The following is a 27,970-nucleotide window of genomic DNA, read 5'->3' as shown; positions in this document are numbered from 1 at the left end:
ATGGATTATCATGTTGGAGACCCTGTAAAGCCATGGATTATCATACTGGAGACCTGTAGAGCTGTGGATGTAGAGCCGTGGATTATCATGCTGGAGACCTGTAAAGCCATGGATTATCATGTTGGAGACCCTGTAGAGCTGTGGATTATCATGCTGGAGACTCTGTAAAGCCATGGATTATCATGCTGGAGACCCTGTAGAGCTGTGGATTATCATGCTGGAGACCCTGTAAAGCCATGGATTATCATGCTGGAGACCTAGAAGAGCCATGGATTATCATACTGGAGACCCTGTAGAGCTGTGGATAATTATGCTGGAGACCATGTAGAGTCATGGATTGTCATGTTGGAGACCCAGGAAAGTGATGGATTATCATACCGGAGACCCTGAAAAGCCATGGATTATCATGCTGGAGACCTAGAAGAGCCATGGATTATCATGCTGGAGACCCTGTTGAGGCATGGATTATCTTGCTAGAGACTTTATTCATTTAGACTGTACAGCAGGAATGTGTCATTATTGCCTGGTCTATAACTGTTCCTACACACTCTGTCTACCACTCTTGTTGGTACACTGTATTGTAGTTAGATGAGCCTTTTATGATGATTAAAATCTGACTCAGTAGAATGATATGTAAAGCAGTAGCAGGAATCAATTTGCACCGTTATAATGGACTGCAAATAACCTTGTAATTTTAGAAAACTCATTTAGAAATCATTACAAGCCCAAAACTGTTCATGTTTTTTAAATGGATATCTATCATCTGTTTGTGAGGAAGATTATGCTTTATTTTCTACCACATGCAGACATCACTGGACAACTGTTGTGTAGAAGTGATCAGAATTCAGATTGATCATTTTCCTGACATCTTTTTCATATCAGCAATCAGCTGGCACTGAAGCTATGAAATTTGAATAAGAAAAATTGATTACCAATATTGACAGTAGATAAACAATTAGTGGTGACACAGACAGATACCACATGTGCAGGTCCAATCTTGTGATATGTTTAAATGAACAAAACTGTATTATTGGAATATAAAAAAAAATCCTTATTGAATTTTATTTTATTGAATATTGAATGATATATATGGACTTCCTGCTGCCACATTAAATGATATTTGATGTGTTCCCTATATCTAGGTGTTGTTCCATTGATTTAAATCATCTTGTAGTTTAGTGATGTATAAACTGCAAAATGAATATGTATTATTTATCATATGCTATTAGATATGTAGCAATTTTCAGTAAAAGGTATCCTACAATGTCAGTGTGGCTTATTCAGACATTTATAGTGCTATGACTGCCATGGCTATTTGGGTAGCTGATCAATACATTATCATACAAATAGCTGTCAGATTTATTTTTCTTCAACTATCATCGAAAACATACCATTAACCCATTCATGTAAATTCAAAGTGCATTTTTTATTTTAGCTGTGAATTTGTGTTGACCTCTTGAAGTATTGTATTATATTGTATTATGGTTTATGGGGGTGTAAAAGGATGCCAAGGAAAAGCTATAAAGTTTGCTGTATTATATTAACAAAATCATAACACTGAAGTAAAACGTTATAAGTTGTGAAATTTTATGTATAATTACTATAAATATCTGTGAAGATTTAATTTGATTGAACTCATCAAAGTTAGGTAACAATATACTGTAAAATGTTTATGTGTTCTATTCTGTAATCTGATTGTTATGTCATTCATTTATATAGGTCTGGTACAACAACACCCAGGTCCATTTTGTCGGCACGGAAACTGACGGCTTCACTAAAATCTCTCAACACTTACAGACAACCCTCTATAGGTAAATACAGTACAGCCCCTCTCTAAAATCTCTCAACACTTACAGACAACCCTCTATAGGTAAATACAGTACAGCCCCTCACTAAATTTCTCAACACTTACAGACAGCCCTCTATAAGTAAATACAGTACAGCCCCTCACTAAAATCTCTCAACACTTACAGACAACCCTCTATAGGTAAATACAGTACAGCCCCTCACTAAAGTCTCTCAACACTTACAGACAGCCCTCTATAGGTAAATACAGTACAGCCCCTCACTAAAATCTCTCAACACTTACAGACAACTCTCTATAGGTAAATACAGTACAGCCCCTCACTAAAATCTCTCAACACTTACAGACAACCCTCTATAGGTAAATACAGTACAGCCCCTCACTAAAATCTCTCAACACTTACAGACAACCCTAATAACTGGTATCTGTTCCTCGCATGACCTGATTTTGACCCCCTCTTCTTTGTTAATTAACTTCTTCACCCCGATAAATATAAATCAAATCCAGATAGTCAGTATCAATGATTCAGTGATGAACCTTTAGTGCCCGGTAAACAGAAGTAATAAACAGCATCTAGCTGCACATCTACTGCTTGTAGTAATACCCAGCTTAGTGATACATAGAATAGCAGAGAAGTAGAATATAATTGTTTATTGTGATCTTACATGACATCACAATGAAATAAGTTGTGTTTCCCAAACAGATATTTCAGTAGACTATGATGCCGCACGATACAAAGTTCATTGTAATCTTAATACAATGAACACTATTCATTACAATATTCTTTATGAAATTATATACAAAGATACATTGTAATACATAGTTTATTGTTACTATCCTTAATATATAAACTTTATTTATTTTACAACAATTGCGAAACAAGTTATGTCAACTTATACTAATCACTCTTGTTGGCCCGGATGTAAGGGCGCGAGGGGTCTTATTGTGGGAGGAAACCGGAGTACCTGGGGAAAACCCACGTGGTCGGGCAGATGACCCCTTACCTTTTCACGTCCGTTCCGGGAATCAAACCCCGGTCGGCTAGGTGAGAGGCGAGTGCGTTACCACTGCGCCACTCGACCACTATCCTTATAACCAATACAATGTATAATTCCTTTTGTACCTATACATGTATCAGTGTCAGATAACTACATAAATATCTCACTTCTACTGATGAAAGCCACCATGATAAAAGCCATTCTTGACTGTTAAATTGCTATCATTGGGGACAAAACGTTAAGTGGGAACTAAATACAATACTGCTCACACAATTAAAAGTGATTAATGCCTATCAATGTGTTATGACAGTTTGATATTTCAATCTACATATCTTTATTGATATCCCAGGATATTCATGCAGAGCATTTCATAAAAAAAATGTCGTACATTCATTTGTCAGTCACACTACCATTACTTGTTTTTCAGCTGATGACAGCGAGTTAGACGATGATCAGAGTATTAGTACACATCCTACCATCAGTGCCAAGGTCACACGAAGGTCACCACCACAAGATGATCAAGTCATATCTGGATCAGCATCACCTCAGAGGTCAAGAACACATCGCTTAGGCCCTACCTCAATCACAGGAAGTATTGAGGAGGAGCCAAGCGATTTAAGCCAAGGTTGGAGAGGTAGCTCTGTGGGGACCTTTCTCACAGGTGCATCTGACGCACAAGATGTCACGCTTCCATCAGATCTGGAACAGCAAGAGGACAGCTATGTACCGAAGGAGCAAGAAGATGGTTACTCACTGCTGGAACAAGGTGAAGGTCACTCATTGAAGGAGGAAGGTGATGGGCGTGATAAAAATGGTGTTGGGTTAGAACATCTGTCTGAGGGAAGTGATGGTTCTGATATAGAAATGTTGTATACCGCGGGTAATGGTGGTGTGGATGGTAGTGTAGATATTGTGGATGGTGATGGTATTGTATCCACCTCTGTTGTCTCCCCTTCCCCAAACATCCGGCATGGCAAATCCACACAATTTCAGCAGCATGAAAATTCCTCCCCCTCCCCTAATCCTCAACAATCTCTTTCATGTGATCTTCAAGTGGTGGTGGACAAAGCTTCTCCTCTAGAACCTCCTCAACTTTTGGAGGATGACAAACTTTCCTCTTATATGGCAGAACCTGGTGTAGACAGGCTGTCAGTGGCTGATGATGGTGGTGATGTGGAGTCCAGTATCACTGGGGTCAGTGAGGACACCACAGAACCTGTTACCATCAAAGTTGACATTAATCCACTTATTACAGGCCCCATACCAGAGGAGGACCAGGTCACCACACAATTTTCTGGGTCAGAGGTCAAATCCCAAAAAGATATGGATGTTGATTTAGGTAGAGAAAATTCTCATATGGTTAAAATACCAACTGGGACTGAAGCTCAATTAAATGTCTCTGGAGAAAATGATGCTAAATCACTGGATGGATCGAGACATTCTCCTACACCAATCAGAGGTTCAAGTGGAGGTAAAGGCTCACCTAGAATGGTCACCACACCAACCAAAGGAAGTAGTAGGCATTCCTCAGCCAAAAGGGTATCATCTGGAAGGAAATCTCCAAAAAGGGAAGCCACACCTGTTAAACATTCGTCCAGACAGTCGTCAGCTAAAAATAAAGCAGACAGACCACTGTCATCAGATGAAACCGAGGTCAAGGTTACTGAGACTTTGGTTGCTATGGAAACTAAGACAGAAGAAGTAGATTTAGAGGATGTAGCCAGCATAGCTTCCTCAGTCCTCATAGAACAGGACATTGTGTTGCCACCTCCAGGTAGGTTTATTGCCATTTGTAAGTTTTCCCTACCGTAAATCATGGAATACACCCTACAATATATAAATCGGTATACAATGTACTATCAACAGGAATCAATGCTTTTCTTGTCTTCCTACTTTTAATCTGAAGAATAACTGTAACATTATGATTTATTTGCACATATTTTAGATTAATTCATTACATTCTGGCTAATGTATGATCAAATTTAATATTGGTATTTGGTTGATGACTTTTAGAGGTTTGGACTAAAATACTTTCGGTACTGGTACCTGTAGTGGTAATGGTGTTTGCGTTATTTTTTAATTTTAAAAAATTCAGTATGATATGTAAGTTATGATTAAGCCTGTCATTAACAAACATAGTACAGGTGTAGAGGATGTGTATGGAACACTACCTATACTGGGTCGGTATATCAGATGTAGACAAACTATGGCTCACATTCTATACTGGGCTTATATGTATCAGCTGAGATTTTCCATCAAACTTCCCATCTACCTGTAGGTTCTGAATGTGGTAAAAATAATCATTTTATCCTGAATGTAACCCAACAAATTTCCAATTTGCATGAATGTTTCCCTAGCATGATCAATTTCCAGTTCAGCTTGTATTGCATAGTGTTGTGAATTCAAAACTCTCCTGAAGTATTGCACCTTCCAGGCTCTATAGAAAATGGTTTGTTCACGTCAGCTTAACCAAATTGTAGAAAGACATCCAGTCATCCATATATTGTGTTTTGTGTACAAGCTTGAATGCATGAAAATCTGTATATTGCAAGAAATCAAGATTGGTTTATTTTCTATTTGAATTATTCATGGTGTACAGAATGTGTTAAATGATGGATGTCAGAGATTAGCTGTTGACATGTATTTTACAACAGTTTTGTGACAGTTTCTGGTACATTAAGTATTTACTGAATAGAAAGAACAACGATTACCATCACAATTTAAACCCAAGACTGAAATTGATACATGTTGAATTGCCTTTTCTAATTCAATCAGGTGTTTGTAATATCTGAATGTCACGCATATGTACAGAAAGTCGTAAAGTAGTAATTTTGTGGATGTTAAATTACATTAAATTAGAAACAATTATTAGGGTTATTTATATGGGATATGAAGTAGAAATATTCTAAAAGGAAAAAAAAACTTAAATTAGATTCTAAAAGATAGATATCTTAGACTTGGGATTGAAGTTCTGATGTTAGACTGTCCTCTTTTAATAAAAATGACCAAGATAAATTATTGTTGTTTATACTGTCTTCTAATGGTATATTACAAACTTCATGTTCTAATCTTCTTTTGTTTCATTTCTTGATCATCCTAGAGGAGACAGGAGACATAAACAATGTTGGTAAGATAATCATTATCAATTCATTTTAATTACCTAAACACTATACCTGTTAATGCCTAAGTATAATTATGTACTAACTGTTTTATTGTATGTCTGCATTATCTGGTAAACTCTACTTTCTTCACAATTTGAGGTGATATCTTAATGACCTGTGTATGTGTTTGTTACACAAATTTAGGTAATATCTTACTACCCAAGTATATGTTTGTTACACAAATTTGAGATGATTAAGTTTGTTTGTAACCGTTACATACAAATGACTACACATCAGTATAACTTTTGTCTGTTTATCTACAGGTGAGACAACAAGGTAAGTGCTATTTAGCATATTAAATCAAATGTTATTTTAATACAAAAAAATTGGCATCAATCATCCACCTTAGCAGATGAAAATTATCAATACATATGAACAAATCTCTTTCTTATTTTGAACAGACAACAAAATTCATAATTATAAACAAAAACAAGGTTTTTTTTATTTAAATTGCTCACTCAACCATAGATAGAAGTGTCACCATATTTATCAAGTTATTTTTATACTGCTTGACCTGTTGAATCTTCTCTGACATATTTATCTTTAGAAAACTTTGTGTCAAAATAGATTTAAAAAAAAAAATTTTTTTCCTAGCAATGAAAGAGTTATTTCCCTTGAAGTATTCAACACTCAACCTATATGTCCCAGCAGATGTTTTAGTTCTGTAACCCAAGAAATAATTTGTCTAATGTTGGAAAAGTGTTATCTCTCTTGACACATGTACCATAATGCTGTAGGTGTAAGGTTTAAGATGCAGATTGCTATATAAAAAAAGGATTACGTTGATTTGAACCCTTTAATATTAAAAAGCTGAATCTACATAGTAAATTGAATTTTCAATACATCAGCAATTTGTGGTTAAGTTTAAGGATTTCAGTTAACCATGTTAGTCATGTTATCATGATTTCAGTTAACCATGTTAGTCATGCATGTATGATTTCAGTCAATCATGGTAGTTATGCTTTGCTGATTTCAGTTAACCATATTATTCATGCTTTGATGATTTCAATTAACCATGATATTTATGTTATGATGATTTCAGTGTGCCTGTGAATGGTGTAACACAACCACTTCAACCCCAGTACACAGGTGGGTGTGGCTTTTTCTTGTGTTAAATCTGACATCAGTGGTTCATTTAAAAGTTATTTGAATATGTAAGGATGTATACACTTGCAATGATATTTGAGTTTGCCTTAAAAAGCTGTTAACATTTTTAGTAATCATTTAAGTAAAGAAGAAATATGCATTTTCTTAACTTGTTCTACTTTTTATATTGATGTTGACAGGTTCCTTGGCCAGTAAAGAAGGATTTGTGATTCCTGATGGTGTACCCCCTGCCCCAGGTATTTTTTATCTTTTCCTGGATGAGTTAAATTTCCCTTTATATACGTTGGCTTCACAATATGTACTATTTTAGAAACACGCCCCTCTCTACTTGTATATGACTAATATTGACAGTAAATAGGATATAGATGGGAGGTCTCACGGACAGATGTTTTCAGAGGCGGTTTATCAGTAGACTAGACATGTCCATGTAGATAAGGATTTTTTTCAATAAGACTGAAGAAGAGAAGTTATTTCATATCAGGTACAAGAAATGTAGGCCTCTAATCACTCTACACTTGAACATTGGCATGTAGACCACTCATGACTAAATTTACCAGGGAAATCACTCAAGACATGATATCTAAGAGAGATTGTCGCTAGAGTTCACATAAAGTTTGTTTGATTAGAGAGGTCACTCTAGACAGGATTTACATGCGAGATCACTCTTAAACAGAATTTACAAGGGAGATCACTCTTGACAGAATTTAAAAGGAAAACCATTCCAGACATAATTAACAGGGGTGAGGGAGGATCACTGTAGATTGAACTTACAAGGGAATGGGGAAGGGCAGAGAGTGGGGTTGTGTGGAGGTTGTCACTTCAGACATAATTTACAAGGGAGATCACTCTAGACAGAATTTACAGGGTATTTTGAAAATTTTCTTCGGGTTGGTAATAATAACAGAATAAAAGTTCTCATAACACAATCAGTAGAATATTTCATTGTGACATTTTGATGACTACACTGTCACCTTCATCAGACAAATGACCAGACTCTAGTCTATAAATTTTACAGGAAGTTCACTTACCTAGATAGGATTTACAATGAGACCCACCAAGACAGATCTGACAGGGGAGGTCACTCAAGAAAATCTTTACTGGGAGTTCACTTTAGACAGAATTAGCATTGGTGGTTAGATCAGCAGGTTTTACATATTACAGACAAAAAGCTTAAACAGAGACTTTCTTCTAAATGGGTTTGATGGAGATGTTAACACTTGCACTGACAAGAAAATTTAATGAAAACTGATTATGCAGAGATATTTGATGTTTTTCGCTGTTTGCTGAAAATCCTTTTTTTATAGTGAAAACAATTCTTTATTATTTTGTAGTAGCTACGCCCCGCTCATCCCGACCTGTCTCTAGAACCAGTTCAAGGTCAACGTCTTACAAACTAGAACAACCACCTCTAGGTATGTAGGCCTGCTTTATACCTATATACATATCCTCCTGTACATGTGTTGACTTCATTGATTTTGTTGTCTATGTCATATCAAATTTTATATCAGCTTTCATTTCACTAATGTTTTTTTAGACTTCAGAATATGAATTATTAAAAAAATGTATGTTGCACTTCTGTACCTTTTTCCAAAATCAAAGAAACATTACTTAACAGATTTAATTAGAACTTTGATATACGTACTTTGAGAGAAAAACTCATTAAGTGAAATTTATTACTATGTAGTTTTTCAATGGTTTCTTAAAAGATGAGGTTTTTTTTTGGATTTACATCATTGACTCAATCTCATTTCAAAACTTAGTTTAGATTGAGATTTCATTTAAGGACATCATGTTTCACATTTATAGAATGAATGGATATTTCAAGCATACTGTTTTAGGCATGAAATGTCCAATATACTTAAGATTATTATCAAATAAATTGTACTTCGCTGTATTAATTCTTGCAGTAGAAGAACCCTCTATAGTGTCACCAAAAACTGCTAGATCACAGGAACAGAAGGTAGAACAAAGTGTGACACTGAACCAGGACAAAAAAGTAGAACCAAGTGTGACACTAAAACAGGACAAAAAAGTAGAAGAAAAAGAGCAGAAAACAGATGTGGAGCACAAGGCACTTGACACTGCTGAGTTAGCTGTGGGGAAAAAGGAAGAGACTAAACCAAAACCTAATGAAGGGACCAAGAAAGGGGTAAGTTTGATACCTAATGAGGGGACCAAGAAGGGAACCAAGAAGGGGGCAAGTTATGATACCTAATGAGGGGACCAAGAAGGGGGCAAGTTATGATACCTAAAGAGGGGACCAAGAAGGGGGCAAGTTATGATACCTAATGAGAGGACCAAGAAGGAGGTATGTTATGATACCTAATGAGTGGACCAAGAAGGGGGTAAGTTATGATACCTAATGAGGAGACCAAGAAGGGGGTAAGTTATGATACTTAATGAGGGATACCAAGAAGGGGGTAAGTTTGATACCTAATGAGGGGACCAAGAAGGGGGTAAGTTATGATGCCTAATGAGGGGACCAAGAAGGGGGTATGTTATGATACCTAATGAGGTTGTCTATAAAGATTGTGTTGGAACATTGTTAATTTACCTCTATAAAGTTAACTTTGATCAATAAGATATTTTGATTTCAGAAAAATTTGTGTGTTTTCTTATAGCAACAGCGCCGAGGTCACCTGCCACGAGGTAAAAAGGCTAAGAAAGATGTGACAAAGGCAATAGATATCTCCTCTGTACAGCCTGACGAAGAGGAAAAACCAAAGGTACATTTCATGCCAAACTTAATTACTGATACATCTTTAAAATCAGATAATAGCTCATTTTAAAAGATTGATTTTAATTTGATTGCATACGGTTAGTGCAAACATTTTGTGCATTCAGATTCTGGCTTAACATAAAAACATAGCAGATCAGTCTGTTGGTGTAACCCACAATACCTCCCTCTAAGAGTTGAAATCAAGATGTGACTTATTTTCTTTAACAGTAAGCAGAGGCAGACTTATTTATGTAAGAAACTACAGGCTAATATTCAGGATAGGATTATGTGGGAGGTCACCTTATTTTTGAGGTTATTAGGTCATGCCACTTTCAATTATGAAACATATATGATTCAGAGCAATGTGTTAAGCATCAAACACAAGCGCCAATGTACAACATATTGTCAAAATATGTATACTTTGTATGTATGTTGGTAATACAGTGAAACCTGCTTAATATTCATGTTGCATTAAGAACAATGATACTAAGCAGAGCGTGATATGAACAGTTGACACATTTTTCTGGACCTCAAAACCTGGAAGTTAATTTTCTGAGTCACCAAACTGAATTGTTTTTAACAGATATTGATTAAAGACAAGACGTTTGTAATTTCATTTGTTTTTCCCATAAGAACAGTGATTTTCCTTAGCTTTTGTTTGTTTATTCTTTGAAATATCTAAACTGCTATCACAAATTATCATAAACGATCATGACATGATTCATGTCATATTCCCTTTGTGAATTATTTTGTTTTATAGATATTTACATATTGCAGCATATAACATAAGTTTGAATTGCCTATCGCTATGAGATATGCAATATCTCTCTTCTTGTTTTATAAGGAACATGAGATAACTGTGTACAAGACTGTCAAGATTGAGGCTCCAAAGGAAGAGACTATCATCCCAGACTTTATAACTGAGGAGGCAACTCGACGTGAGGAAGATTCTAAGGAGGCACTTGAGCAACAGATGGTGGAGAGTAAGTCATGTTGTAGTTCAGTACAGCCCTTTCATATGTCTCACAGTATAACCCTGTTATGTATGTCTCAGTACAATTCTTTTATGTGTCTCACAGTACAACCCTATTATGTATGTCTCAGTATAACCCTGTTATGGGTGTCTCAGTACAACCCTGTTGTGGGTGTCTCAGTACAACCATGTTATGTACACCGGTATGTCTCAGTACAACCCTGTTGTGTATGTCTAAGTACAACCCAGTTGTAGGTGTCTCAGTACAACCCTGTTGTGTGTGTCTCAATACAACCCTGTCGTGTGTGTCTCAGTACAACCCTGTTGTAGGTGTCTCAATACAATCCTGTTGTGTGTGTCTCAATACAATCCTGTTGTGTGTGTCTCAGTACAACCCTGTTGTGTGTCTCTCAGTACAATCCTGTGTTTCAGTACAACCCTGTTGTTTGTGTTTCAGTACAACCCTGTTATGTATGTATCAGTACAACCCTATTGTGTGTCTCTCAGTACAACATACCTTGTTTTGTGGGTATGATAGTATGTTTTGATGGTATACATGTCATCTGTAGATACATTTTAAAGCATCACATGTTTAGCTGCCTTTTATTGTTAAGATTTACGTGTCAGTCACTATGAAGATTTGTCTTATATTGTATACATGTTTCTGCTGTGTGTGTGTGAAGGTATAGTTGCAAGATATTTTGAAAGTATTCTTCAGATGTTATAAATGAAAAGTAAAGATAAAATTTATCCAACATTTCAACAGATTTATCTGATAAGGAACGATTAGTTTAATTGTAAAATCCATTCCACATGAAGAACATTGAATGTGAAAGATTTACATGACATTCTTTATAATGATTACATTTCCTTGATGCTTTCATACAATTGTTTGTTAACCCTACCACTGGCCTGTCGTTTTAGTGTCCCAGATTGTGGACAACGCTATGGCAGGGACCGTTTTGGAAGAGGATCAGAGTGGACTCACAGATCAAGAGTTAGAACTGGCACAAAAAAAAGTTCTGGTAAATAACAGCTTCTAAACAATGATGTACATTATCAAGGCTGTCTCTGTGTGAATTCAAGGTCAAGAATATTGATTTGACTGCAGCCTTTATCTCCTACTATAAAAATCTTTGTTTTTATGTGTCAGTATTATCTTATCATTATCAAACTGATTGGTATGACAGTGCTTGTCATCTTTTTAGGTCACCTGAGACAAAGTCCCCTTTTGATCCGGCTCTGCATCTTAATCTTTTAACATCTACTATTGTTTCTGTAAAACTTGTGAACTGATATCAATGAAATTTGAAAAACCTTCCATGGCTAATTGTGCACCAAAAGTGTAAATCATATGGAACCAACCCCCAGGGTCCTGAGGGGCGGGGACCAGAAAGAGTCAAATTGATTGAAACTTCAGAAATCTACTTCTCAAATCCCAGGTATGATAGAATCAAGTACTGTTCATGGATGGAAAGGCCTTCAGATGCTTTACTAAAATAGTAAATTTCATGACCCCAGGGTCTCATATTTCCCCTGGGGAGGGGAGTAAAATTTACTCTAGCTTATAGAGTAAATTCACATTTTGAACATTGTTTGTTTATTTTCTATTGGAAATAGTTCAAACCTGGTCATAATTATTAGTTTTAGATGACATTTTAATGAGATTTGAATGAATATTGACCTCAGTTGACCCCAGGGTCTGATGGGTGGGACCAAAAATGGGTCAAATTGATGGAAATTTTAAAAATCTTCTTCTCAATACCTTGATAATGTAGAACTAAATACGAATCATAGATAGAAGTGTCTTACGGTGCTTTATGGAAATTGTAAATTTCATGACTTCAGGGTCTCACATTTCCTATTGGGGAGGGGTAAGATTTAATTACATTTTTGAGCATAATTTGTTTATTTTCTTTCAGGAATACCTGGTTGGAAGATTTTATATAGGAAAATTCATATCTTCCTTGTAATTTCCTTTAATTCAAACTTGGTTACAAGCCTTAGCATATGACTGCAGTTAATGTATACACAATTTACATTTGCATTATGTGTAGAATATAGTTATATTATTTGTTGAAAAAAGCATTGTGACTCAGGTGACCATTAAGGCCCTTCCTTGGGCCTCTTGTTTTAAGTATGATTTTATAATTTTAGTTCATAAAGAATCATGATCAAAGTTTTTTTTCTATCACATATTTTGTTTTTACCTTGGGTGTGTTAATTAATCAATTTGACAATCCATCCAAATTAAAAATAGTACTGTCCATCCACGGATGTGTCCTGGTCATATTTTGATACAAAATGCATTGAAACTTGACTGAAAGTCATGTTGTTATCATCAAATGTTAACTGCATTGACACCTGTGAGTAATTTAGGTCCTAGCCAAGCCTAACATCTCTTTACATCTCAACAGCACACCCACTGCTTTCTTATACATGACAGCTCTCATAATGATAACTAATCTCCTGTTAATTTGTAGAACAAATCAAAACATTAACTATAGATATAGTACTAAAAGAAGCTTTTGATCTGAAAATGCATCTAAGATTAAGTTCAGTTGGGTTACAGAGCATTAAAGTTTGCTTAAGATGTTACATTTTCCGATGAAACTATGAAATAAATCATTGAAATTAATTCCATATTAACACTACTAGTGTGGCATTACCTTGTCATAGACCACATTCTGTCACTAGGGTGGCATTACCTTGTCATAGACCACATTCTGTCACTAGTATGACGTTACCTTGTCATAGATCACATTCTGTCACTAGTATGACGTTACCTTGTCATAGATCACATTCTGTCACTAGTATGACGTTACCTTGTCATAGACCACATTCTGTCACTAGTATGGCGTTACCTTGTCATAGACCACATTCTGTCACTAGTATGGCGTTACCTTGTCATAGACCACATTCTGTCACTAGTATGGCGTTACCTTGTCATAGACCACACACTGTCACTTGTATGACGTTATCTTGTCATAGATCACATTCTGTCACTAGTATGGCGTTACCTTGTCATAGACCACATTCTGTCACTAGTATGACGTTATCTTGTCATAGATCACATTCTGTCACTAAATGATGCCTGCTTTTGTTTGTCTAAATCTCCTTTGGTTTTGACTTGGATCAGGAGAGAATAGCAGAAGCCAAGGAAAAGATGGAAATGGTAGAAAAACCACAGCCACCCAAAGAGGAAAAACCTGTCAAAGCCACAACGGGAAAGAAAGGGGCAAAGAAAAGCACTGAGAAAAAAGTAGTGGACCCAGAAAAAGAAAAGCTGAAAGAAATTAGAAGGCTTGAGAAAGAGGTAACTGGTTCTTTTATATTATTGATAAGGTCATAGATAGAGCAGTCATGTGAACATAAGTGAGGACTTTGTATGAGAACTGTGACAAATGGAAACCAGATTTTTTTAAACAAATTCACTGTGATAAAACTGTAACTTAAGATAACTGTTAAAAGTAAATATATATTGCTAGTAATTATCCATCTTATTTTACCGGCATCACAGTCCTGTGTTTGGGTTTAGAAATATTGTATCTGAACTGAAATATTTCACAATTATACTCCCTCTGGTATCTAATGAACCTTTCCGTAGTATCATACCAAGAGGTTCGACTTGAATTACAGGTTTTAGTGGTCATCAATCAATGTTAAAGATAGATGGTAGTTCTCGGCAAGTTTGAAATTAAAATTTGTACACAAGATATCTTATTAACCCCTCAACAGATTTAGTAAACAATAAAAAGATCAGGGGTGTTGTGTATGGCTCGCTTTTAGCCCATGATTTAATTCTGCTCCCCTCACTGCCACATCTCTACCCCACTTTTTAAAGCTGGTGTCTAAGGATGCATGCCTTAATATACTTTACACAGTGTATCTAGTTAGAAAGTAAGATCTGTGGACCTCCATTTTTGTTTCTGACAGTACCCAACAAGTATCTACCTGCTTCAATAGTTAGATGTACTTTATTTGTCATCAACATAATTTACTGAAGCAAACAAAATGAAATCAAACTGTATCTGTAATAATATCATGTTTTCCTCAATAGAAACGGCTGGAAGAGGCTAAGGCATTGCAAGCAAAGATAGATAAACAACAAGCACTGAGAAAAGCCAAGGAGAAAGAGGCTCGTGACAAAGGAAAGGTAAGTAGTCATAGCTTACAGTAGGTACTCCTAACACAGGTCTTTACTGTCAATAGAGGTATATGATAGGGGAATGCTGGATAGTGTTTACTGTCAATAGAGGTCTGTGATAGGGGAATGCTAGATAGTGTTTACTGTCAATAGAGGTCTGTCATAGGGGAATGCTTGATAGTGTTTACTGTCAATAGAGGTCTGTCATAGGGGAATGCTTGATAGTGTTTACTGTCAATAGAGGTCTGTCATAGGGGAATGCTAGATAGTGTTTACTGTCAATAGAGGTCTGTCATAGGGGAATGCTTGATAGTGTTTACTGTCAATAGAGGTCTGTCATAGGGGAATGCTGGGTAGTCTTTACTGTCAATAGAGGTCTGTCATAGGGGAATGGTGGATAGTGTTTACTGTCAATAGAGGTCTGTCATAGGGGAATGCTGGATAGTGTTTATTGTCAATAGAGGTCTGTCATAGGGGAATTCTCGATAGTGTTTACTGTCAATAGGGATCTGTCATAGGGAATGGTGGGTAGTCTTTACTGTAAATAGGGGTCTGTCATAGGGGAATGGTGGGTAGTCTTTACTGTCAATAGGGGTCTGTCATTGGGGAATGCTGGGTAGTCTTTACTGTAAATAGGGGTCTGTCATAGGGGAATGCTGGGTAGTCTTTACTGTCAATAGGGGTCTGTCATTGGGGAATGCCGGGTAGTCTTTACTGTCAACAGATGTCTGTCTTGGGGGAATGGTGGGTAGGTTTTACTGTCAACAGAGGTCTGTCAATAAAGAGGTCTGTCAACAGATGTCTGTCATGGGGGAATGGTGGGTAGTCTTAACTGTCAACAGATGTCTCTCATTGGGGAATGGTGGGTAGTCTTTACTGTCAACAGATGTCTCTCATTGGGGAATGGTGGGTAGTTTTTACTGTCAACAGATGTCTGTCATTGGGGAATGGCGGGTAGTCTTTACTGTCAACAGATGTCTGTCATTGGAGAATGCTGGGTAGGTTTTACTGTCAACAGAGGTCTGTCAATAAAGAGGTCTGTCAACAGATGTCTGTCATTGGCGAATGGTGGGGAGTCTTCACTGTCAACAGATGTCTGTCATTGGGGAATGGTGAGTAGTCTTTACTGTCAACAGAGGTCTGTCATTGGAGAATGCTGGGTAGCCTTAATTGTCAATAGAGGTCTGTCAACAGATGTCTTGTTATTGGTGAATGCTGGAAAGTATCTACTGTCAATATATAGATGTCTGTCAATATAGAGGTCTGTCAACAGATGTCTGTCATTGGGGAATGGTGGGGAGTCTTTACTGTCAACAGATGTCTGTCATTGGGGAATGGTGGGTAGTCTTTACTGTCAACAGAGGTCTGTCATTGAGGAATGGTGGGTAGTCTTTACTGTCAACAGATGTCTGTCATTGGGGAATGGTGGGTAGTCTTTACTGTCAACAGATGTCTGTCATTGGGGAATGGTGGGTAGTCTTTACTGTCAACAGATGTCTGTCATTGGGGAATGGTGGGTAGTCTTTACTGTCAACAGATGTCTGTCATTGGGGAATGGTGGGTAGTTTTTACCGTCAACAGAGATCTGTCATTGGGGAATGGTGGGTAGTTTTTACTGCCAATAGAGATCTGTCAATAAAGAGGTCTGTCAACAGATGTCTGTCATTGGGGAATGGTGGGTAGTCTTTACTGTCAACAGATGTCTGTCATTGGGGAATGGTGGGTAGTTTTTACCGTCAACAGAGATCTGTCAATAAAGAGGTCTATCAACAGATGTCTGTCATTGGGGAATGATGGGTTATCTTTACTGTCAACAGATGTCTGTCATTGGGGAATGGTGGGTAGTCTTTACTGTCAACAGATGTCTGTCATTGGGGAATTGTGGGTAGTCTTTACTGTCAACAGATGTCTGTCATTGGGGAATGGTAGGTAGTCTTTACTGTCAATAGAGATCTGTCATTGGGGAATGGTTGGTAGTCTTTACTGTCAACAGATAGATGTCTGTCATTTAGGAATGGTGGATAGTCTTTACTGTCAACAGAGGTCTGCCATAAGGGAATGCTGGGTAGTGTTTACTGTCAATAGAGGTCTATCAAAGGTGAATGTTGGGTAGTTTTAGGAATAAAGACATTCTACCAAGCATGGTTTACTGTATGAATTCTTAACTTGAAATATCAGTGAAGATTTAGTCGGAGACATCATAGTTTTGATCTATATAAGGCTGGTTAAGTAATTATCTGAACGTAAAGAATTTGTATTTATACTTAAATTGTTGTTGTTTTATCTGTTTCTTTAATTAGTTAATTTGATAAGTCAACTTACATGTTTTCATAAAATACTGGTTGTAAACAGGGTACCTTCAAAGGTATGTAGTATGTGCATGACGGTCTGAAGATTTTGCTTTATCAATGAAATTTCATTGATACTCTATTGACTAATTTGTATCAATTAATTAAAAACAAAACCAAAATATTTTTGTGCATTTTGTTGAAAATTATGTGTGGTTTGTCAAGCTTTTTGAAGTTACTTATTAATTAATTCAGCAAATAACCAGAAGTGGAAACTGCTTTGAATTATTCCATGCTACAACCATCACTTATCAGAAGGTATCATTTGATGGAAGGTGATCTCAACAGTCTGTAAATAACTGCAAACTTATTTCATTATCAATGTCTGCCTTTCCTCTTATTATGATAATACTGACTGATATCAAACCCATAGAGGATTTTATTTTGTTCAGAACACATCAGCTTAGGTCATCGAAACAGAAAAATACTGAATACTCTAATAGTAAAATCTTATTTTCTGTGAAATATGATCTATAAATGAAATAATACAAATATCATTTTCAGTAAATATTCAATAACATATTGCTTTTCAACAGGAAAATTTATTTTTGATACACAATAAAAAATTGACAGAACATCACATTTTATCAGAAAAATATTGTTTTAGTATATACATTACAATAGTTCACTACAAGGACCCCAGCAAACACCGAGATCTCACAAGGAATATCGTTACACTGCACTTATTACCATAGTTCACCAAAAGGACCCCAGCAAATGCCAAGGTCTCACAAGGAATATTGTTATACTGTACTTTATACCATAGTTCACTTAAAGGACTCCAGCAAACACCAAGATCTCACAAAGAATATCGTTACACTGTACTTAATACCATAGTTCACTAAAAGAATTCAAGGACAAATACTAAGGTCATATGAGGAATATCATTTAAAATCTTTTTTCTTTTTGGATCATTTTTTTTTCCTCAAAGTGAAAGTCATTGTTTCAATCAGAAGGCTGTATTTACTGATGTTCTCGTGAAGAATTAAGATGATGATTGTAGTTGGTTTAAAATTGATTATAATATTTCATTTGTGTGAATCAGCTGAATACTGATAATGTGGTATGTATATATGTGTGTTATTGTGATGTGTAAAGCTAATTAATGTTTGATTTTTTGTGATCAATTAACACTATTATACAAAATATTTACATTGATTCACTCATTGATTTATGCATGTGTTCACTTTGGTTGTCTTGATGTATTGGTGCATGGCATCACTACCAGGCCTATTAGAATTATGGATTAATAATTACATAGCACTTTTATCACAAGAAAACATGCATGTAAATGAATTAGGATGTATCCAATTTAGCAAATATAGTTTGTGGTATGAGCTTCAGTTAACAGTTATATTTTAGACACATCTCCTAAAAATTATATCACAATCAGCTGGAATGAAACACTGAAGATAAACTGGCATTGTTCAACATCATCAAACGTTTCTAAAAAAGATATTAGTTTTATGAGGTGACATAAAAGTGATGATGTTTGTAATTATACTTCCGACTTGATGAAGTCAGGAGACATTAGTTGTTAATGTGCTAAGTCAAATTTTTCTAACATGCACTGCATAAATGCAGATAAATTTATCTTGGTTTTTCAAAAAAGGTACTTTAAGCAACAAACATCTTCAAAAAAGGGTTATTAATATATTGATGTAAAGACAAAGATTGTAATTAAGTGGTAGAAAATCAGATTTTATGTGATATATGAATTTGAGATTGTATGTTAAAAATACACCTTTTTCACATATGCGTAGTATATGTACAGGCATGTTTTAGCTCACCTGGTTCCACCCCAAGACAAATTATATCTTTGAAGCCAATGAGATTATCGTCCCATAACTTCATAGATTTGCTGGACATCAAGAGAAATTTCCAAAACCTTCTCATGATTCAGATATATTAGAATTAAATACCTTTCTTTGATAGAAAGGTTGCAAGGTGTTTATCAAAACTTTGAATTTCCTGATTCTTGGGTCTCACATTTCCCCGTGGGGAAGGGGGAAAGATAAGTATAGTATAGAAAATTATATTTGAAAACATAATTTATCTAACTTAGATGAGAAATAATTCAAACTTGGTTTAATTTATGTCATGGCAGTTGAAATTCTGTACAATTTATATTGCATTACACGTGCAATGTGTTCAAGTTATCATACTTTGGTTAACATCAGATTACCGTTAAGGCGTTTGGGTGTCTTATTTAGGTTAAAATTCCACCACGTTATTAGTTTCACTTCAGTAGTAAACCCTTAAAATCCTAATGAATTTGTTTACATGAGATATGGTCATTAGGGATTTTTGAAACTGTAGTTACTATAACTATGTATGATATTACCAACAGGATAAACTCTTAAATGGAAAAATCATATTGGTAAGAGAAGGGTATTATTAATCTTGTTTATATTAAGGATTGAAATCTAAGGAACAAAACGAGTTGGTGCAACCATCTGATATTACTGGATATCATTTTAAACAATATTAATTTGTTTAATCTAATAGTCTTTGAAAATAAATTCACTACTACATAAACCCATAGGTACTTTTATTAGTGAACTCCTAGAAATTCTTAATAAAGCATGTACTTACAAACCAAAATTTAATCAAAAAGTATCAAATTGATAGGAACTTGAGCTTGAGATGGAAAGACTGGAAAGGGAAGCTGAGGAGATACAACAAGCTGAGGATGAAGTGCGACAAGCACTCTCTGAAGCGAGGAAGAAACAGAGAGAAGAGCGAGAAAGTCGCAGGAAGGCTGATCTGGAGCGGAAAAAACAGTTGGCATTAGAACGGCGTGAAAAAGAGAAAAAATTGATGGAGGATGCAAAAAACAAAGAGCTAGAGATGTTAGAGAAGATTGAAGATGCCAATGTAAGGAAACGTCAGCGAGAAGCAGAGGAACTCAAACAGGAGGAAGAAGAGAGACTGGCTCAGGAGCGACTAGAGGTGAGAAATTTAATAGATATACTCTCAAGTATGGTTTGATAAAAAAAATGTGTCCAGTTTCCTGCATATATGTAGCAAGTGTATGTCTTGTAGTAAATCTTCAACATTCTGTATGAAAAACATTCCTTTGTCTGCCCAAGACGAGTTTATCATTATCTTCCACTATCTGTAGTTGTCTATTTGTTGTTATGTTGTGTTTGTGGTGGCACTAGAGACTCTGTATTGATATTTTAAGTGACAAATGAGGGTTGCAGTGTTGTTGTAATTAAATAGGATGTTTGTGATCACAGCTCCGGATGTTATGTCCATCATTCTACACTGAAATGTGTTTCTGTGGCTTTGATCCTGGTCTGTAACGACTATTAAGTTAATGCTGTTGTGGTCACACATACTAAAACATGATAATTAACAAATTTTCAACACAAACCATTTTTATGTTGATAATAGATTGTGTGCTTCATCTAATGAATTAAAAAGTATTAAACTGTGTCATTGTGATGAATTTTTTAAAATGATGCCCCACTCCCCAAAACTCTTCTCATTGCAGTAATGCAACATCTTAAATGAATTATGGTTTGGTGAATTATTAAGGCAAAGGTTTGTGATCAATATCAATGAATTCTCTGTTTAAAACAAGTAAATATGATCTTCAGACAAATCGTAGCATTTCTGGTTCTATATAAGTTACATTAAAAGTTTACATCACAGTTTGGATTTATTTTCGAAAGCAATTTCAGTTTAGTCTGACCTCTTCAATGTTATTTGTAACATTGTCCCAAATTGCATTATATGGTTTAGATAATGAATTGTTCTTTTGTAGAAATTAAAGTTGAGAGGATTTATGGACAGAGACTTGTGTGTGATCTCGGACAAGTTGATGGCCAATTTTCTGTCTCCTATAACTTAGTCATTATCTTCATAACACATTGAAGCATCTTTTTCAGGTTATAGACAACAGATAATTATTGAGAAATTGATTTTTTCATCTTCTTTCATGTATACAAATGCAATTATACCTGCTTCCCCTATCATCCACCTTGGGTTATACTTGGATCTAACAGTAGAAGATGGCATTCCAAAGTGGATATGGTCACCAAGGTTTTGAATATTGATTTGTACAATATTTAATTACAGGAGGATATGAAAGAGGCTGAGAGACTTGCAGAAGAGGAGGAAGAAAAACTACGTGAGCTAGAGAGACAGGTATGTATCGTACAGGACTGTTTTACATTAAATTCCTTTATACATGATATTTTTTCAAAAATACCCAAATTTATTATCCTCTGATTATCAAGTTTCTTACAAAAACTATAATTACAATGGGGACAGTTTTGATTTTGTTCAGACTTGTATCGCAGAAAGAATGACAAAAGAGTAATTTTAGTGATGGAGAATGGAAAATAAAAAGGATATATTTCAGTTCCACAGAGCCATATAACAAAGAATCCTGTAAATGAAAACTATTTAAAACTTTGTCATTAAAATTCCTCTTGTACCACTGACAGGCAGAGGAGGAAGCCATGCAGCGACTAATTGATGAGAGAGAAGAGGCCACACGAAAGAAAAGACAAATAGAGGAGCAGAAACGGTTAATTGAGGAAGAAGAGGAAAGAAAAAGGTACTGCACTGTTTAGTAATTTTGAGTTAAATGAAATATTAGACCAAAGATTCTGAAGGTCAGAAATTGGAAAGTTTGTGACACTTATTTCTTATTAAGGCATTAGGTTTAGATGAGAGTTGAGAATCGGTCAATTACTGTCACATTATGTAATACAATGTTTAATTCCCTTCATGATATATATATCTATATACAGATATTTAAGTCAGTGCATATTTGATGTCTCATCATGATCATCATCCAAATTATTATGTTTGTGTCATTTTAGGCAAGTTATTATTGAGGAAGAAAAGCGATTGGAAGCAGAAAGGTTAAAAAGAGCAGAGGAAGAGGATAGGAAACTGCAAGAAGAGAGGAAAAGACTTGCAGAGGTAAGACATTTTATTTATACTTGCAAATTTTTATCCCTATACAACAGTACCAGATTAAATGTATGCCATAATAGCATTGAAACATTGACCTTTGAACTTGCACATGAAAACGTCACAGGAACTACTTCTGTCAAACACATGGATATATAATAACATTTTATTATTTTTTTTTTACGTTTCTCAAATACAACACAAATCAGTATGATAATCTGTTTTTTATGTTACTATTACTCTAAAAAATGCAAATTTTGATTGGCGCAAAAGAAAATTTTCACTTTGTTGTGAAGAGTCAACAGTGGCTGTTCTCATCATTAAACACCCTCCCACCAATGACCAACTTTTCTTAAATGTTTATGCCAAATGCTAACAAGGATTGCTCTACAGTAAATCTCAATGAGTAGACACTGACATGTAAATATAGGGATTGGACTTACTTCAATGTTAACCATGCTTTTATGGTTCCTCTAAGAATATATTTCATATATATGTTAGCAACCCATTTAGAATACATTCTCGGAGAAATTGCCCCATAAAAGCATAGCTAACATAAATGTAAAATCAAAGTCCTATATAAAATGGCAAAAGTATTGTTAGTATTGTGTTTGTGATGTCACCTCAGTCAACACATTTTAAACTTACAAAAATATTCTTCATAAATAAATAGCGGTGACAATAGTACAAATGCATTTCCTGTTCTACATCAGGGGGAAATAAAGTGATAACAATATAACAGATTTATACATAGTGTTAACTGCTGCACATGGTGTACACTGGGTATGAACTGCAGTACATGGTGCATACCTACTGTAAATTACAATACATGGGGAATGCCTTCTGTGAATTACAATACATGGGGAATACCTTCTGTTAATTACAATACATGGGGAATACCTTCTGTAAATTACAGTACATGGTGTATACCTACTGTAAACTACAGCACAAGGTGTATGTCTACTGTAAATTACAGTACATGGTGTATACCTACTGTAAACTACAGTACAAGGTGTATGTCTACTGTAAACTACAACACTAGGTGTATACCTACTGTAAACTACAGTACATGGTGTATGTCTACTGTAAACTACAGCACAAGGTGTATGTCTACTGTAAACTACAGCACAAGGTGTATGTCTACTGTAAACTACAGTACAAAGTGTATGTCTACTGTAAACTACAGCACAAGGTGTATGTCTACTGTAAACTACAGCACAAGGTGTATGTCTACTGTAAACTACAGCACAAGGTGTATGTCTACTGTAAACTACAACACAAGGTGTATACCTACTGTAAACTACAACACAAGGTGTATGTCTGCTGTAAACTACAGCACAAGGTGTATGTCTACTGTAAACTACAGCACAAGGTGTATACCTACTGTAAACTACAGTACATGGTGTATGTCTACTGTAAACTACAACACAAGGTGTATGTCTACTGTAAACTACAGTACAAGGTGTATGTCTGCTGTAAACTACAGCACAAGGTGTATGTCTGCTGTAAACTACAGCACAAGGTGTATGTCTACTGTAAACTACAGTACAAGGTGTATGTCTACTGTAAACTACAACACAAGCTGTATACCTACTGTAAACTACAACACAAGGTGTATGTCTACTGTAAACTACAGCACAAGGTGTATGTCTACTGTAAACTACAGTACATGGTGTATACCTTCTGTAAACTACAGTACATGGTGTATGTCTACTGTAAACTACAGCACAAGGTGTATGTCTGCTGTAAACTACAACACAAGGTGTATGTCTACTGTAAACTACAGTACATGGTGTATGTCTGCTGTAAACTACAGCACAAGGTGTATGTCTACTGTAAACTACAGGACAAGGTGTATGTCTGCTGTAAACTACAACACAAGGTGTATGTCTACTGTAAACTACAGCACAAGGTGTATGTCTACTGTAAACTACAACACAAGGTGTATACCTACTGTAAACTACAACACAAGGTGTATGTCTGCTGTAAATTACAGCACAAGGTGTATGTCTACTGTAAACTACAGCACAAGGTGTATACCTACTGTAAACTACAGTACATGGTGTATGTCTACTGTAAACTACAACACAAGGTGTATGTCTACTGTAAACTACAGTACAAGGTGTATGTCTACTGTAAACTACAGCACAAGGTGTATGTCTGCTGTAAACTACAGCACAAGGTGTATGTCTTGCTCACCGTCTGTAAACTACAACACAAGGGAGATGGCTTTGGCAAGACGGGAGCGAAATCTTGAGGCTCGTTCCAACATGACTCGACTCAAACATGGCCAAGGGATCACACAACCATGGGTCTGGTCCTACTTCATACAGTGGCCCTTGGAAACATATAACATGTATGTATTTGTGAAGGTTTTAACATATAGGGATCAGAGGTCAAGCTTGTAACCATCAGAGATAGGGAGCTACATTTGTAGAGGCCAGAGACTAGGAGACAAGTTATGTAGAGGTTGGAAATCAAGAGATATGATGTGCAACAATCAGAATTTTCCAATCAATAATATCCCTGGTAGGTTTAATCGTTAGAGGTGAACAGATCACATTTAAAGAGAGAAACTGCAGTATTAGAAATCATTGGAAATAGATGTCAGAAAACAAAATTGTAAGTTCCTAGGTCAAGACAGAATAAAACTGTAGGGGTCACATGACAGGAGAGATATTTTAGAAACCAGGTAGTTAAACTGTAGGGGTCATAGGTCAAATTAGATACTGTAGAAATCAGATCTCATTAAATAAAATGTAGAATTCAAAAGGTCAACAGTCTGTTATTTGATTGGTGTCACATCACCCCACAGATATCTCATGTAGTTTTTAGTGACTATCAATATTTCTAGGTATTGTTTTGTAGGTACCTATAGGAATGACTGAAATCAAGTCTTGTCTCACTTTACAATTAAAAAAGATCAATGGTTTATTTCAAACTAAATTTGATCTGAAGGTGACTTTGATTCCACCTAGACATTTTAATGGTTTCCAATTTTATTTATATATATTTCACAAATATAGCAGAATATCTATATTATTGAAAAATGGTGAAAAATAGTGATATATTCTGTCATATAAGTCAAATATATATATTGAACTAGAAACCATTAATGCTTCTCTTAATTACTTTTTCAAAGGAAAAAAAATGAAAAAACAGCTGATATAAACTCAGAGTAATGAAGGACACTTGTTGACATCAGATAGTTTGACATCGACACTTGATAACAAGACGACACTTTTTTAATAGGCCAGCTGTTTTACATTGTATTGTACGGCTTTATGCTGTTATCTTGTAAGAATGACATACAAAACTTTTTTTATGCCAAATTTGAGAAAATATGGAAATAACTTGATGAAAATCAACTTCATTAGCGTCTGTAAGGAAAATTGGTAAATTTCAATCCATGCTTTGACTAGAAAGCACCACTCTGTTTTGCCAAAAGAATGAAAGTTAATCATCATTGAAGAGATAATACAAGTTTTTATCAAATGACAAATTCTGGTATTTCACTGACAAAATGTAATAAAAAGTGTATTTCCTCAGCACAATCAGGAAATGTTCCCTTATACTCCTCTCAATAAAATCAGGGAATGTTTCCCTCATATTCCTCTCAATGAAATCAGGGAATGTTTCCCTCATATTCCTCTCAATAAAATCAGGAAATATTTCCATCATATTCCTCTCAATAAAATCAGGGAATGTTTCCCTCGCAGTCATTATTCTATGTAAAAATGTATATTTTACAGACCCATAGGAGGGGAGCCTGATGATAAGAAGAAGAAACGCCCCAAGTCTAAGGCCAAGAGATGAGGAGCTTTCTGATTGACCAGCTCTGGACGTAGTGCCTTCTTCATTCTAATGTGTTTACTGGTTTATAAGTACAGTAGGGAAACTTCAGTAATTATCACTGTGCTTACAGGAAAACAACAAATAGAAAAAAGATAAAAAAAAAACACTGTGATTATAAAATTACCATTTCTCAGGTCTTTCTTAGTAAAGCTCAGAAAGGAAAATTTCATCAAATTTTCTTAAGGCTGTCAAAAGCAAATGAAGGAGATGTAGAAAAGTAGCAAGGCATTTGGGTTTTTTATTTCTTGTTTTTCTTTATTGTTTATTTTTATTTTATTTTAGTTTAATCTATAACACCCAGATTTTGTTTACATGAAACATACAACTCAAATGAACTGTTTTAGTTGATGAGTCACCTTGGATTAAACATACTAGATAAGTACATCCATGATGTGTAAGAGTTTCATATTGTCTAGCTGGATTATCATAATTAACAATATGGATATCAAATATAATTCTGATATTTTCCTGGTAAATGTATTGTCATTAGAACTGTCAATAACAGAGAGGCCATGTTTTAATTTCACATGATCAAGGTCACAGGGACTTGGCACATTTTCTCAACCCACAATGTATTATAGTGTATGTGGATCATGGATTGGGAAATTGTGCAGTGTCCCTGTGTTTATGATAAGGAGGTCCTGTCTCTGGTTTTACATCAACATGGTGTCCCTATGTCAAAGGTTTTTTAAATAGTGTTGTTTATGATAAGGAGGTCCTGTCTCTGCTTTTACATAAACATGGTGGTCCAATGACTAAGGTTTTATAAATAGTATTGTTATATGAAGGTCCTCTATCGAGTTCAACATGACTCAGGGAGTGTTCCACATGCATTTCGTTTTGCCTTATTGTTGCATGTTTTAAGTGTTAACATTATCAGAGGACGAACAGATGTAACCACTTATCTGATCTCTACCATGTTCAGTATCAGGAATAAACAAGTTTACCTAGTTTCTGTGGAACCACAATGACAAATTTGCATATCGTGTTTGGTCAGATTAGACAGGATACAACATGTTTCCTCAGGTGGGATGATAAATGATAGATACAGGACTTATACTATACAAGACTTAGTTTATACTCATTTGTTTTCATTTTATCTTTATTTAGCCTGTTTTAGTTTGTCCTTAAAAGAAACATAGTCATCCAACTTGCATAACTCATAAAATTGTTATATTTCTAATTTATTTTTATACATATTTATCTAATTGATAGAAAGTTGTTTCATTCTATGCCTGTTTTGATTCTTTTCTACAAAAAAATCCTCTGTACTACTGTAGCAGCTGGTTTATGATGGAAATACAATCACTAGACTTCATCACCAGGACAGATGTCCGAGACAGAACACCATTACATAATGTTAACAGTTACAGAAGGGCCATCTGTCCATACATATATTGCACAAACCACCTGGAGATAACTGACACTGGACTACACACAGAAAATTCATCCATCTGATTTTACATTTGGACCTAAATCCTGAACAAATAGTTGTACACAGAAAATTCATCTAATCTTTATATTGAGACATTAGCTATGAACATGACTAGTTCTGCACATTCTGTTTCCGATTTTGAATCGAGGGAAAAAAGTCCAGTAATGCACAGAAAAATTCATCATTCCAATTTTACATTCATACATACGAAGTTATGTCCTTGACATAAGCAATTACACACCAAAAGTCCAAAGTCCAACAATGGCAGTGAGGGAAAGTCTTTCAACTTTGTGACATGAACAGTGTCATGTTTTACTGTGTTGTAAATGCTTTATTACTTCAGCCAATATATAATACACAGGTCCTAAGATAAAATCTTTTATTACATTTTTAGCAAAGAAATATAGGGATATCTCAAACTGATAAAAGTAATATTTTTCACTCGTGTGGCTAATATTTTTGATATCATTCACTCGTGCTTCACACTCGTG

General features: G+C 35.4%; 1 protein-coding gene across 1 annotated transcript; it reads left to right on the top strand.

The window, feature by feature from the left end:
- On the top strand, window positions 1-26,023 carry LOC132544089 (inner centromere protein A-like). Its single transcript, XM_060207656.1, has 22 exons — window positions 1-164; window positions 1,720-1,811; window positions 3,230-4,576; window positions 5,903-5,929; window positions 6,227-6,239; window positions 7,006-7,052; window positions 7,250-7,306; window positions 8,402-8,482; window positions 8,978-9,076; window positions 9,128-9,219; window positions 9,692-9,796; window positions 10,634-10,772; window positions 11,687-11,787; window positions 13,902-14,078; window positions 14,823-14,918; window positions 18,303-18,320; window positions 19,889-20,209; window positions 21,344-21,412; window positions 21,715-21,827; window positions 22,096-22,210; window positions 24,364-24,545; window positions 25,942-26,023. Exons 1-22 carry the CDS (start codon window positions 1-3, stop codon window positions 26,003-26,005), a joined length of 3,519 nt encoding a protein of 1,172 aa, XP_060063639.1. The 3' UTR covers window positions 26,006-26,023.
- Window positions 26,024-27,970: the final 1,947 nt, after the last annotated feature.

The sequence above is a fragment of the Ylistrum balloti genome, unplaced genomic scaffold (genome assembly GCF_031769215.1).
Source record: "Ylistrum balloti isolate Yb309-2 unplaced genomic scaffold, AGI_CSIRO_Ybal_v1 Utg369780, whole genome shotgun sequence".
Lineage (NCBI taxonomy): Eukaryota > Metazoa > Mollusca > Bivalvia > Pectinida > Pectinidae > Ylistrum > Ylistrum balloti.
The sequence above is the reverse complement of the archived record's forward strand: the minus strand, read 5'-3'. Positions and strand labels throughout refer to the sequence as shown.

Bases quoted from the DNA above. Each gene is read 5' to 3' on its own strand.
- LOC132544089 (XM_060207656.1), top strand. From the start codon at position 1: ATGGATTATCATGTTGGAGACCCTGTAAAGCCATGGATTATCATACTG. The intron at 8,483-8,977 runs GTATGTAGGCCT...TAATTCTTGCAG, and splicing joins ACTAGAACAACCACCTCTAG to TAGAAGAACCCTCTATAGTG. The intron at 10,773-11,686 runs GTAAGTCATGTT...CTGTCGTTTTAG, and splicing joins TGAGCAACAGATGGTGGAGA to TGTCCCAGATTGTGGACAAC.